The sequence below is a fragment of the Schistocerca nitens genome, chromosome 4 (genome assembly GCF_023898315.1).
Source record: "Schistocerca nitens isolate TAMUIC-IGC-003100 chromosome 4, iqSchNite1.1, whole genome shotgun sequence".
NCBI classification, from domain to species: domain Eukaryota; kingdom Metazoa; phylum Arthropoda; class Insecta; order Orthoptera; family Acrididae; genus Schistocerca; species Schistocerca nitens.
Window position 1 is genome coordinate 931,578,576 of NC_064617.1, and position 13,872 is coordinate 931,592,447.

At 40.1% G+C, this 13,872-nt stretch overlaps 1 protein-coding gene across 1 annotated transcript in view; it reads left to right on the plus strand.

Moving 5' to 3' along the window:
- The window catches only part of LOC126253562 (protein bric-a-brac 1-like), a 257,675-nt gene that overhangs the window by 200,142 nt on the left and 43,661 nt on the right, over positions 1–13,872 (plus strand). The window contains exons 6-7 of the mRNA XM_049954973.1: positions 291–403; positions 524–611. Of these exons, the coding sequence (XP_049810930.1) occupies positions 291–403; positions 524–611 (201 nt within the window). The remainder of the gene's footprint in view (positions 1–290; positions 404–523; positions 612–13,872) is intronic.

A 13,872-nucleotide genomic window follows, 5' to 3' on the forward strand; every position in this document is an offset into this window, starting at 1 on the left:
AATTTAACAGAGGACACTTCTCTAAAATAACTTAACCCAGTGCAGTGATATTCATATTTTTGCTCATGTCTCTAAACTGAAACATCGTCGCGCACTTACAAATGAAAATGGCCGCCACTCAGTAAAGGTGCAAGATAAATTATTTAAAAAAAGCTGTTTTGAACTTTTCAATTATAGGGTAATCACATATTTAAAAAATTAATATATTTAACAATGGTCAAGCAACCAACTTAATTTGTACATGTGCATGTTTTGTTTGTACTCCAAATAAATTTACCTTTTGTTTTCAGAAAGTTCTGGCGTTGGTTGTGATGAACAAGGAAATGTGAAGGTGAAGTTTGAAACTCTCCGTGCTATGGAGCAGGCTGATACAATAGATATTGATAGCCACATGTCAGAGCGGGTAAGTCTTTCTTCTTTCTCATTTCTTCTTCTGCTTTTCTTTCTTATTCACCCTAATTGTTGTCTGAGGTCCTTGCATTAGTACGAACTGTCTACAAACTATAAATTTGCTATGTTCTAGAATGTGGGAGAGGAGGATCACACAATGCACACGATGATGATTACTCCAGAGCTTCTAGGCCTCATACCCTCCTCTTCAGGACATTCTGGTACGTTGTCAGCAGTTTGTTCACCTCTCAGTATTATATGTCATAACAGTGTACCGACTTTAGACCTGGCTCTATACACTGATGAGCCAAAACGTTTTGACTACTGACTACCAGGAGATAGTATGTACCTGGTGTCATTGCAGGAAAGTGACATGGCAAAATAAAAAAAAATAAAAATGTATAAATGGAGAAGAAATGAATGGAAAAATTGACATCAGCATTTTTCACCTGGTGCCTAGCAATGAGCATTTCAAAAACTGCAAAGTTGCTCTGCTGTTCATGAGACGCTATCATGAGAATCTCTGTAAAGTGTTTGAAGGATGTTGAAACCACATGAAAGTGACAAGATATTGGACACACACACACTTCATCACAGAAAGTGAAGGTTTGCGCACTCTGTAAAGCAAGATAGGTGGCAATATGTGGTAAATCCGACAGCACGGTACAGTACTGCCGCAGGCACAAGTGTTTCAAAGCCCACCACTCAGCAGTTGGGGCTCTGAAGCAAATGTACTCTATTTGTTAACTCAGTAATTCATCAATCATGATTGCAGTGGTCATGGGGTCCTTGAGAATCACATTCCTTGTTACATTAGGTAGATGATTGCGTCCAAATTTGTTGTCATCCAGGTGAATGGCTGCCCGAAACATGCACTGCCCCACAGACACAGGTCGGTGGGGGCAGTATCATCCAACCATCGTGAGACCTGTGGTATAGTGGTGCGCACATAATAAACCTGGGTGGTGGGACGATGTGCAGTGGCAAGAAGCAATGTACCACATGATGCTTCATCCAATAGCATCATTATGCCATGTCTGCCTTTAGCACACACAAGGAGAGCATGTGAAATATTTAACCTTTATTTTCATGTTAGTTTAGATTTGTTACCTAACCACTGTATTATTCAGTGTGGGTGGCATAGAGTAAACGGAACAAGTACTGCCTTAAGAAGTGATAGTGATAGTTTTCTGAACATATAAATTCTGCTAATAAGTCAAAAAGCGGGAACTGTGTGTGTGTGTGTGTGTGTGTGTGTGTTACTCACACCTTTGTTGCCAGTTACCAGGGTAGGCAACAACTGGAGCATGAGGTGTGGGACTAAGCCTGTGAACACACTGGCGATGCTGAAAAGTATTCTTCATCTCTCTCTGCTAGAACGCATCATGCTGCTGCCGTATTATGTGCATGCCACTATAGTAATTGAATCCACCCTTAAGGCTTTGGGCTATGTGAACATTGTTGCAGACAACCTGCATTCCTTCATGCTTGATATCCTTCCCAGTGGATACAGCATCTTCCAGCAAGATAACTAACTGTCTTATGTCACAAGGCCAGAATCATGATACATGAGGAGCATGATAGTGAACTCGGATTGATTTCTTGGCCACCAAATTCACCTTATCTGAACCTGACGGAATACTTCTGGGACACTTAACAAGCACCAGCTTTACACTCATAAACTACCTGCCCATAATTTATAGGAATTGCATAACCTTTCATAGACCTTCGGTGCCACATACCTCCAGAAAACTACCGAGGACTTGTTGAATCCATGCCTACAAACTCATAGCTGTATTGCATTCCAATGGTGGATCAGCATGTTGATAAGCAGATGGTCACAATGTTTTGGCCAAACATTGTATAGCCACAGTACTTATGAGCAGATTTAAATAAATGAGGCAGTATACGCCATTACTGCCAAAATTTGTTCCTCCTCCCATATGCCCCTTCTTTGCCTAGGCTATTTCAGAGAGCTCATGTGATAAGCATATGTAACAATATTGATATTGTAGTATGATGTTTCAGAACAAAGGCTGCTGCCTTGACCAAGAAATAATGATCAAAAGGAAAATCATTTATGAGATGCTATTATCCAAGTTTTTAATATCTTAGGTTGTGCCAATAGGAAATTTTTACAAAATACCAGAAGATGTAGTTTTTATCAAAGCTTCATGCAAGCAGCTTGCCCGCAATAGAAATCATTGTGATGTTATAGTACTTAAAGAAGTGATACAGACCATATAACAACTAACTTGACCATTGGCACCTGGTCAGTATTAAATATGTAATAGGATCCAACCCAGTGTAAGTCCCCTATAAGTACACTGTATGATCAAAAGTATCTGAATACCAGTATGTAATGCGGATTTGGCCACCAAATGACGCAATAGGCAGGCGTACCAGTATAAGAGGAGGTGGGCAGTATTGTGTTGTCAGTAGAGAAGCAGCAACAGCGGAATGGGTCAGGAAAGCTTAGTAACTTTGAATGTGGATTAGTCATTGGGTGCCCATCAGGAGCATTTCAACATTTCTAAAGTAGCCCAAGTTGACTATTGGTGACGTGATTTTGAAGTGAAATTGCAAAGGAACAACCACAGCTAAACCAAGACCAGGCAGGCCCCACATATTGTCGGATAGAGACCATCGAGCATTGCTAAGGGTGGTTGCAACAAACTTGTAAAAAATCAGTGGTAGCAATCACTCGTGCTACCAGCAGTCTAGCTAGCTCAGTGACTATGTGCAGGGAGTGAACATTTCAGAGACCAAGTCTAAGCATAACTCAGCTTGCAACTTTGTGTTAAAAAGGCTGCAGCGGAGTATAGGTCGGACGCAATTTTCTCGATGCGCGAGCCACCTATTCTTCAAAAAGTGGACTCATTTCATATAAGGACAAAGTAAAGATATCTGACGACCTGCTCCGGGATTGCCTTCGGTTGTCAGTTTCTAGAATTATTTTGAAAGAAACATCAGTGAATGTAACAGCTGCTGTCGTGAATGGCTGAGTCAATATGATAGTATTGACTTAATTTTGTGTCTTTATTCATAAGGTTTTACAGTTCACTGTAATTCTGCAGCAAATACGAGGGCAGTTCAATAAGTAATGCAACACATTTTTTTTCTGCAACAGGGGTTGTTTTATTCAGCATTGAAATACACCAGGTTATTCCCCAATCGTTTAGCTACACAACACTATTTTTCAACGTAATCTCCATTCAATGCTACGGCCTTACGCCACCTTGAAATGAGGGCCTGTATGCCTGCACGGTACCATTCCACTGGTCGATGTCGGAGCCAACGTCGTACTGCATCAATAACTTCTTCATCATCCGCGTAGTGTGTCCCACGGATTGCGTCCTTCATTGGGCCAAACATATGGAAATCCGACGGTGCGAGATCGGGGCTGTAGGGTGCATGAGGAAGAACAGTCCACTGAAGTTTTGTGAGCTCCTCTCGGGTGCGAAGACTTGTGTGAGGTCTTGCGTTGTCATGAAGAAGGAGAAGTTCATTCTGATTTTTGTGCCTACGAACACGCTGAAGTCGTTTCTTCAATTTCTGAAGAGTAGCACAGTACACTTCAGAGTTGATCGTTTGACCATGGGGAAGGACATCGAACAGAATAACCCCTTCAGCGTCCCAGAAGACTGTAACCATGACTTTACCGGCTGACAGTATGGCTTTAAACTTTTTCTTGGTAGGGGAGTGGGTGTGGCGCCACTCCATTGATTGCCGTTTTGTTTCAGGTTCGAAGTGATGAACCCATGTTTCATCGCCTGTAACAATCTTTGACAAGAAATTGTCACCCTCTGCCACATGACGAGCAAGCAATTCCGCACAGATGGTTCTCCTTTGCTCTTTATGGTGTTCGGTTAGACAACGAGGGACCCAGCGGGAACAAACCTTTGAATATCCCAACTGGTGAACAATTGTGACAGCACTACCAACAGAGATGTCAAGTTGAGCACTGAGTTGTTTGATGGTGATCCGTCGATCATCTCGAACGAGTGTGTTCGCACGCTCCGCCATTGCAGGAGTCACAGCTGTGCACGGCCGGCCCGCACGCGGGAGATCAGACAGTCTTGCTTGACCTTGCGGCGATGATGACACACGCTTTGCCCAACGACTCACCGTGCTTTTGTCCACTGCCAGATCACTGTAGACATTCTGCAAGCGCCTATGAATATCTGAGATGCCCTGGTTTTCCGCCAAAAGAAACTTGATCACTGCCCGTTGTTTGCAACGCACATCCATTACAGACGCCATTTTAACAGCTCCGTACAGCGCTGCCACCTGTCGAAAGTCAATGAAACTATACGAGACGAAGCGGGAATGTTTGAAAATATTCCACAAGAAATTTCCGGTTTTTTCAACCAAAATTGGCCGAGAAAAAAAATGTGTTGCATTACTTATTGAACTGCCCTCGTACATCACATTTGTTGAGTGAGCAAGAAATTTTATACACTTAAGAGGAAGAAATTGCTCAGTAACTCATCTTGCACTTCTTTGGGAGTTTTGGAAGGAAAATTATACTTTCTGTGACCTTTATTTTTGAAATTTGTAATCAATGAAAGAACTAAAGTAAATATGAAAAATAAATCTTGAAGATTGGCCCTTTTTTAGTATGTATTGGTCTTGAAGATACATCATTTACATATGTGCCAGTGATGCTTTAAATAACCATATAAATGGCTGGTTTTCTAGACCCAACATTCTTCTTAGTGGCTGGTCTCTAAAGTGTTAAAAGAATGGGGTATAGTGTTACAACAGCTCCTCATAAGCCACAAATTTCTATAGTCAATGCTAAGTGACACTTGAAGTGGTGTAAAGAGCAATGCGACTGGGCAGTAGATGTATCGAAGTGAGTGATTTGAAATGACCCTTTGACATTCCAATGGAAGGCGTTTGGTTTGACAAATACTTGTAGAACATTACATGTCATCATCTAGTGCGAGCAGTGAAGTATGGAAGAGATGGTATGACAGTGGCACGTTTTTCAAGGTTATGGTGTGATTGCCTTATTGCGCTCAAAAAAATTCTAAGTGCAGATCAATATATACATATTTTGCGTCATTGTGTGCTGCGTGCTGTAGAGGAACAGTCTGGAGCATGTCGTTGGACTTTGTCATAAACCGGTGTCTTTGAGGCAGTTGTTCATGGACAAGAAATTTTTGAAATTGACTGGCCTTCACAGAGTCCCAACCTGAACCCAGTGGAATACCTTTGGGATGAGATGGAACATCATCTTCACTTTAGACCCCATTGACCAACATCACTACCCTCTCTGGTTCCAGCTCTTGAGGAAGAATGGGCTACCATTTCTCTAAATATATTTATACGTCTTATTTCAAGTGTTCCCAGTAGGCCATTATAAAAGCAAAGATGGACACGCCCCATATTATGTCCACTAAGAGGTGTCCAGATATTTTTGATACTGTTATAGTTCATTAAAATTTAGGCGTTGTGCCGATTTACAAGTATAGGAGCTCACATCTGTGGATTTATTGTGCTCTAAATTATATCATGGTTAAACATCTATTGAAAGTGTATACTATTAGCGAGAATTGAGTTATATTTGATATCACAGTCCTGTCTTTTTATGGTAAAGTTCATTATTAGAGAGATGAGTTACTTAGTTGTCTCAAATTAAGTAGCCATAGGTTTGGTGTCCTGAATAAATCACTCATGGTAATAAGCGTTTGTAGTAAATATCCAAGTTTGCTTCACAATCACTTTGTTGGCTTTATGAAAATGCGCTTTGGCGAAAACCTTAGTTGCAAAAAAAAATCTATCCATCCATAATAATGTTCAGTATTTCAAGCTATGGACACAGATGATGTCATCAGAAATATAAAACTTCATCAAAAGTCAAATGTTCAGGAAACACTATTTGATTACGTCTGTCATCTATACTTACTGTCCTGTAGGAATCCATTTCCTACTCTCTCACTCCAAGCAGACTATGTTCTTGACTCTCCCACATTTTTGTTCCACATCATGGCAATGTCGGAGTATTGCTGGCCGTGCAACAACCTGTAGAGAACTATTGACAGAAAAAAAAAAAAAAATTATGCCATGTTGGTCAAGTGTAAGTGCGCATGGTTTGCTTACGCCCCCACACGAACTGCGATGCCAGTCAACCACTGTGTTGTCCTCTGTCATATAATGCCATGGAAGGATATAGATTTGGCACACCACTGTCCTGGCCATTATCATTTTTCTAGACTTTTCATTCAAGTAGTGCCTGAATTGGCATCAAAAAGCTCTGTGTAGACCCATTCCAGTCGTCCAGCAAAGGAAAAATCCCTGGCAATACCAGTAATAGAAACTGGGTTCTCTGGATGCTGTCAGATGTGCTGAGCACTCAGCTGCAGAGGTAGATTTACTTTTGTTCAAGAAGTATCAGATCTGTCTTAACGATCAAGGTTATATGGGAAATTCAAAGAGACAGAGAGAGAGAGAGAGAGAGAGATCCACAAATCTTATTAATATGACCTAACTCCAAATCACAATAATAGAAGATGAAAAACAGCATACATTAAGTATATAAAAAGGTTTAGTCAGTGTCTAAATGCAAGCACAAAAATCATCATTTGTGTTTTAAATCATGCTGAGACTAGACAATATTTCAAATATTCGGAAACATAGAAAAAACATTTGAAGTGTTAATTTAAAGATGGTGTAAAATTATTCTATTTGGAATTTGTGTAACTTTATTGCAGTTATTATCATTATTTAGTTAGTAAATGTCTGTAAATATTTGCATCATCACAATGGAAAATGTTAAAATAATTACAAAAAAATACATTTGATCATCAGAAACTTTGCAGATAAAGCATCTTTGCCATGCGTCACAGTTTGGTCATTCAGTGTTATTCCGTTCACTTGAAAATTTAAAAGTCTGCTCCAAAACAAATGGAAGAAACTATGAAAAAGGGAAGTATTAACCACCATAATTGAACGATAAATCTTTTGACTATGCTTGCACCCCTCCCCCACTCTCTCTCTCTCACACACACACACACACACACACACACACACATATACAGAGACAGAATACTTTCACTACTTGTGCCGATGCTGGAGGTGTCACATTTTCTGTGAGTTGCAATTTATGTGACCCTCGCTATCTAGTGAGAACATTGTTGGGTGCTAGCATAAATGCTATTTGCATGCCTGTCTGATGTGGTACACCAATGAATGGAATGGTGTTCCAAAATTTGCTTATAGCATTGATTAACAGGCAGCAATATTGTTTATGTTAAATGACAGGTCACAAGTACTGTTCTACCCACCCAAGGTTGTGGTCTTTTATCAGTATTGGGATTGGGAGAAAAGGCAAGTGCTGCCTACAGAGCTGCGTAACTGTATCTGAGCCATGTTTTTCTAGAGGGAAAAATGGCTATGTGTCACAGTGTGACATGCTCCTGCTTCAAGGTTGTGATATCCGTGTAACAGTTGCTTTAGCTTATCTGGACACCACCTCTGTTTGTTGTGGTCAGTGTCTGGCTTCCCAAGCCACTGGTGTTTTGTGTCCTGTACCGGTCCATAAAATTGTCTTTTGTCTGATCCATTTTCATTGTTTTCCTCTCTTCTTTGGTTGCAGAAAAAAAAGTCACACATACCCATGCCATGCTCCTCTAATTGGTCAAGTATATTTCTCACTTAATCATGTGTTTCAGTGGTGGTTCAAATCATCTCTCTTGTATGCTTGATGGCAAGCAGTTTTATCACCCAATGTACTACAGTGTGTTCTTCATATGGGGATGTCAACGCATTGATTTTGCTTAAACTCTCCCTCTAGTATTTTAGTGTGAGTGCCACCTTGCACTCAGTTATTAATCAAACTTACTGTATTATCTTATTTACTCTTGAACCAATACTCAGCTCAAAATTCAGCTTCAAAATTGGCATAAGTTATCATTTCTGTTTCTGGTTTCTCACCCCAACTTGTAGCTTTGTCTTCCAATAATTTGACTGCATGTGTAATTCTGGGTGCATCTGACCATCTGTCTGGCAACTCATCTTTGAAATTGCACAGTAACACTACTGTTTGTAACTTTGCTAGGGAAATCCCCCTGTGAATATAGCTGTGTTATATTTTGTGTTACCACAATGGTTTTTCCCTTCCTATCATTCCAGCTTGCAAATAATATTTACTACTTCTTTTTGTGGCTTCTCTAACACACCATCAAGTGAAACTACTTCCTCTTCCAGTGCAGGCTATCTCCTAAATCTGTCTGGTCTTCATCACAGGTTGCGATTTCAAGTTCGAGTAATGGACTTTCATGGCATATTTGATACTTACGTGTGCTACAGTGACAATGAATGTTCCCTCCTCCTCCATTTCGAGCTTACAATTTACATCTTTTATTTATGGGTAGACTTTTTCTGTCTCCTCAGAATTTCCTCTTAGCTCTGCTTTAGTGCTTTAATGGTTCCTAACTGCTTGTGCCTTACTTTGTTTTATTTTCTGCTGGTTTCCTAACAGTTTGTTAGTTGTCTACTCCATGCTTTGCTTTACCTATGCTGCAGTGAGTGTGGCTGTGGCCTCACAGTTAAATGGGACTTAACATCTTTCCAGCTGTCACCTGTTACACATCGTCAGTGCATTAAGTTACATATTTAACTATTCCTCTGTTTTCCTAAGAGTGTATTTCTTAAATTTTGTGCATGTTTTTCTATTGAAGAGGTATAACCCTTTCACTGCTTGCCAAATGCTGGCGTATGAGCTGAGAGAGGCATTCCGGCTGATATGGAATGCTTATCATCTGATTTTTCAAGAACTGTTAGATGAAAAAAACTAGAATTTTGCACGTCTTGGAGTCTGATATCTTCACTCGGTAAGGAACTGAATTTGTTTTTGTTATCCATCACATTTACTGCACTGCATCAAATTAATAAAGCATTTCGTAAACTTTGCTTGTGGTTGGTTTTAGCTCATACATTGCAGTGAATAAATGTAGATAATATGTCCAAATTTTATTTAGAATTGAGAGCAGAGGGATACCTCATTTTATTCTCAAGTTGCTGCGTTTTGTCTCTGAAGGACAGTCACACGTGGCACACCCATTCATGGCCTCGTGCCTCGCGGGTCATGTGCTCATAAAAATCATCATATCTCATAAACAATGCAATATACCGAAACATTTTTTTGCAAATGATAGCATGCAAGAAGGCACATACATTGTACAATAAATACATGAAACATTTTTATTCGCCGAGAAATGGGAGTAACTCATCCACAGCAGTGAGAGGTCAGTGGCTTATGATACTCTGTCATCTGTAGCATTGTAGGAAAACCTCAGCAACACCCTTGTACGGGTCCAGAACACATGGCGAACATCACATGTATACACAGCCACTGCAACGAAAGGGTTAAACTTGGGTTTTGTAATTGCAAGTGTAAATTCATTCAGTCTGTAGTGCAGTACTTGCTCATTTGTTTGTTTTGAAGACAAGTGTGTGCTCATTCCAGCCTAGTAAGCTAGTCAGTCTCCAGCTGTCACCTTTTACACATCTCCAGAGAGGCAAGTTACATATATAGCTTTTCCTGCTTTTTCCTAGTGGTATGCTTCTTAAACTCCACGCATGTTTTTTATTTAAGATGTTTTATTAATTTTTTAACTGCAAGTGTAAATTCAGGAAGTCTTTAGTGAAGTTTTTATTTTTTTTTCTGAACGACAAGCTACACAGCTTATTAATGCAACAAGGTCCATTGGTAACCTGTCAGGAGGGCAGCAAATTGCATATCTAGGTTTCTGCTTGCTTTTATACTTTACTTCTTCTTCTTCAGCCAGTATTCTTAGGATGGGTAGGATGTGTGCTTACTGTGTGTGGACACAGGAGGAGCTGGCCGCAGTTCATGAACAGCTGACTGCACTTCTGGCAGCAGTCAGCTGCCTTCAGACTGCTGCCTCGGGTGTACCAGGGGTGTGACATGTCATTAGATACCTGAGGTGTCACTTGTTTGGTCCAAGGGCTCTGTCGCTAGGGCACCTCGTAGTGTACCCGACCCAGTGGGGTGAGTTGTAGGTGGTAGGCAGTACTACATTCATGTCACTCGAGGCAGAGGGCCAATGTGGAGAGAGGTCATTTGGTCTCACCTATTAACCCTGTGAGTGAGCAGATGGTCATACCTTTAGCAGTGTCCAAGGAGGCACACACGGCAGGGATTTGCTAGTTATCGGGAGCTCTAACGTTAGGCATATTATGGAGCATTTAGGGAAATAATGTTCAGGGCTGTGGAAAGAAAGCTAGTGTGTGCTTGGTATGCCTGGGGGGGGGGGGGGGGGGGGGCTTAAGGCGGAATGTGGATACAGGTGGCTGGTGGAAGTTGTAGAAGCTGCTGGCTTCACACATGTTGGAAGAAGAGCTCACTAGTTGCAGCATTGCTCCCAGAGTGGGACCCCTTTTGTTTGGAGCCAAGTAGAGTGTCTAAATATGTGCTTCATCTGCTCTGTGGTAGTCTTGGTTGCAGGTTTCTGGATCTGCATTATCAAGTGGAGAATTGTAGAATTCCCCTTGTGAAGCAGGAAGCAGCTACTCAGGTATTTGTGGAGTGCACATCTGGCATCGTAGGTCAGGCAGTAGTTTGACATACTCTGATGAACACTTGCCAGACTACATGCAGATAGTGAAATCAGTCCGCATTCAGAGTAAAGACACATTGATTGTCAAAATTTCATCAGTAAATTGTCGAAGTATTGGTAACATAACTTCTGGGTTTACTTTTCTGCAGGAAAGTTCTCACATTCAAATTATTCTTGGGACAGAGAACTGGCTGAAACCCAAAATAGAAAGCTCAGATATATTTAGCGAGCCATGGAACATGTATTATGAGAACAGGTTAGACACAATAGGAGAGGGGAGTGTTCATTGCAGTTGAGAAAAATATTGTATCTATTGAGGGTAAAATTGAGTGTGACTGTGAACTACCTCATGTAAACAGATGTTGGTGAAATCAAGATAATTGTTGGATGTTCTTACCAGCCAACTGATACTGCTGTTACAGTTTTAGAGTCATTAAAAGAAAGTCTATCATCACTAGTGTGTAGATACCCAGATCAAACAATATTAATTGGAGGTGACTTAAAAAACACACAGAGTATGGACTGGAACGTCTATGGATTCATTGCAAGGGGGTACAGACACAATCTTACAAAGTAACTTTTGAACAAAGTTTTTCGAAAACTGTCCTGAGCAATTTGTTTGATAGCCCACCAGCAGTGGAAATATTTTGGACTGGTACTTACAAAAAGGCCTGACCTTATCAGTGGCATCAGTACAGAGATGGTGATAAGTGATCATGATGTCGTCATAGTGACTTTGGTTATGAAAGCTAATAAATCAGTCAAGAAGACGAAGGGAGTGTTCTAACGCTTTCTGAGATGACAAGAGACAGTGCAGTGTTGGGTTACACGACTCGCACGTCTCTTCCAGTTGACCACACATTGTGTGTGCAAACGATCCTCTCGTTTGGAATTTTCGATTGAATAATTGATATTAACTCCTTAGGTTGATCTGTGCTCTCTTTCAAGATATTCAGTTCCTGTCTTACAGAATTAAATTTAATATTACATAATTTTCACAAGATTCTAATTTTTCGTTAAGCTTGGGTTCTTTATTATTACTTTTGGTGTCAAATTCTAGTTTCTTTGCAAAATTCTGAAATTGCTCATTCTGTCTATGGTTAAAATTTGTAAACATTGATTCATTTGCACAGTTAAAGAACTACTTAATTCATTCTTTAAATCTAATCATAAATTTTCCACTTTATCGTTTAGTACATCAAACTTAGAATTTAAAGCTTCACTCTGTGCTTCTAACTTTTCACCTAGAGTGGCTGTATTAGCCTTCTGGTCATCCAACTCAGCACTTTGGTTGTCTAATCTAGCATTTAGTTCTTGTATCTGGTTATATAATTTAAGGTTCAGTGCTTCAGTTAGATTTGCTACCTCAGTCCAGTCTGGCATTTATTTTGTTACAATCATTACCATGACTGGCTCTGAAGTTTCCCCAACTTTCTGAATATTATCCATTTCTCTATTTTTCTTTGACCTAGTAATCATTTAACCTAAAATACAATATTGTGTACAATAAATACACCCACAGTTTATTGTCTCGCAGTTCTTTTAACTTTACCAAACAGATACTGGTTTTCGCTCACCCGTCGTAGAGGTCTACTGTATTTACTCGAATCTAAGCCGCACTTTTTTTCCAGTTTTTTTAATCCAAAAAACTGCCTGCGGCTTAGAATCAAGTGCAAAGCAATCAGAAGTTCTGAAAAATGTTGGTGGGTGCCGCCACAACTAACTTCTGCCGTCGAATATATGTAGCGTTACACAGACGTGCTTTGTAGGCACCAAGATAAATACTGGCACCAAATCATCTGCGTCAGTAAATAAATAAAAAAAAGGTGGAAGACGAGCTTTTTTCTCCGCCCCGAGTTTCGACCACAGCATTTTCATACATTATCCAACAAAGTAAATACAAATTCCGTATTGCTCATCTTCGAATGTAGCAGCATTTCAATGTACTACGAAAATCCGACTGGCAAGAGTGTTTGGGATGTTTGGCCAACTCTACTCATCAATATGGCCAACGTTACATTCTGAATTTTTTCCTACCTGTGAGAAGAGATGGTTGCTAATAGGAAATTTTATGAATTGTGAATCACATGCAGTATTCTCTTCACCATAAGAATAATACGAACATAAACATTTTGCCATGTATTCTTTCATGCTTGCTGCTATCTCATTTAAATCCTGTCTGCCTAATAAACTACGAAACTAGAGTGACACAACAGCAAACGCGGAAGAATATACATATCATGTCATGTTTATATTCGTATTATTCTTATGCCTAATAGTGATCAGTCAGAAATGAAGCAAAGCAATTGACTAAATTTTTAAATCTAAGATGACTCTAATTTCTGTGCAGAATGTAATGTACTAAAGAGGCGCCTGCAAAGATTTTCAAACGGAGAAAAATTTTCGCTAAACTCTTGTTCAGAACATCTTTTGTTCAGAACATCTTCTATCATACGCATTCTATTATTTGGTTCTTGTTGATCATTGTCAAAGGAAGCAGCAGTGTAAGTAACAACAAATAGCAGTTTCTTGCCATTGTTTCGCTAATGAGACGATTCCTCTTCTTCTTCTTTTTCTTCTTCTTCTTCTTCTTCCTCTTTTTTAAGCGGCGGTAGCGCGCACAAAAGCAAGCCATGCCACGAGCGGCGACAGGCCGTAAACACGCACTATCAGAGTGCGACAAACAATGCATAACACAGTACAGTAATGAATTTTCAGCTTAGAGTGACGTAAACACCTATAACAAAGAAAACGGCACTTATCAGATCAAAGAAAAATAAGCAATCAATTCAAACCAGACGAAGCATGTGAAAAAGAAAGGATACCTGTATAAATACGGACGGAGCGCCTGACGCATAGCAATGGCTACCTGGTAAAGCTTAACTGCTAAGCT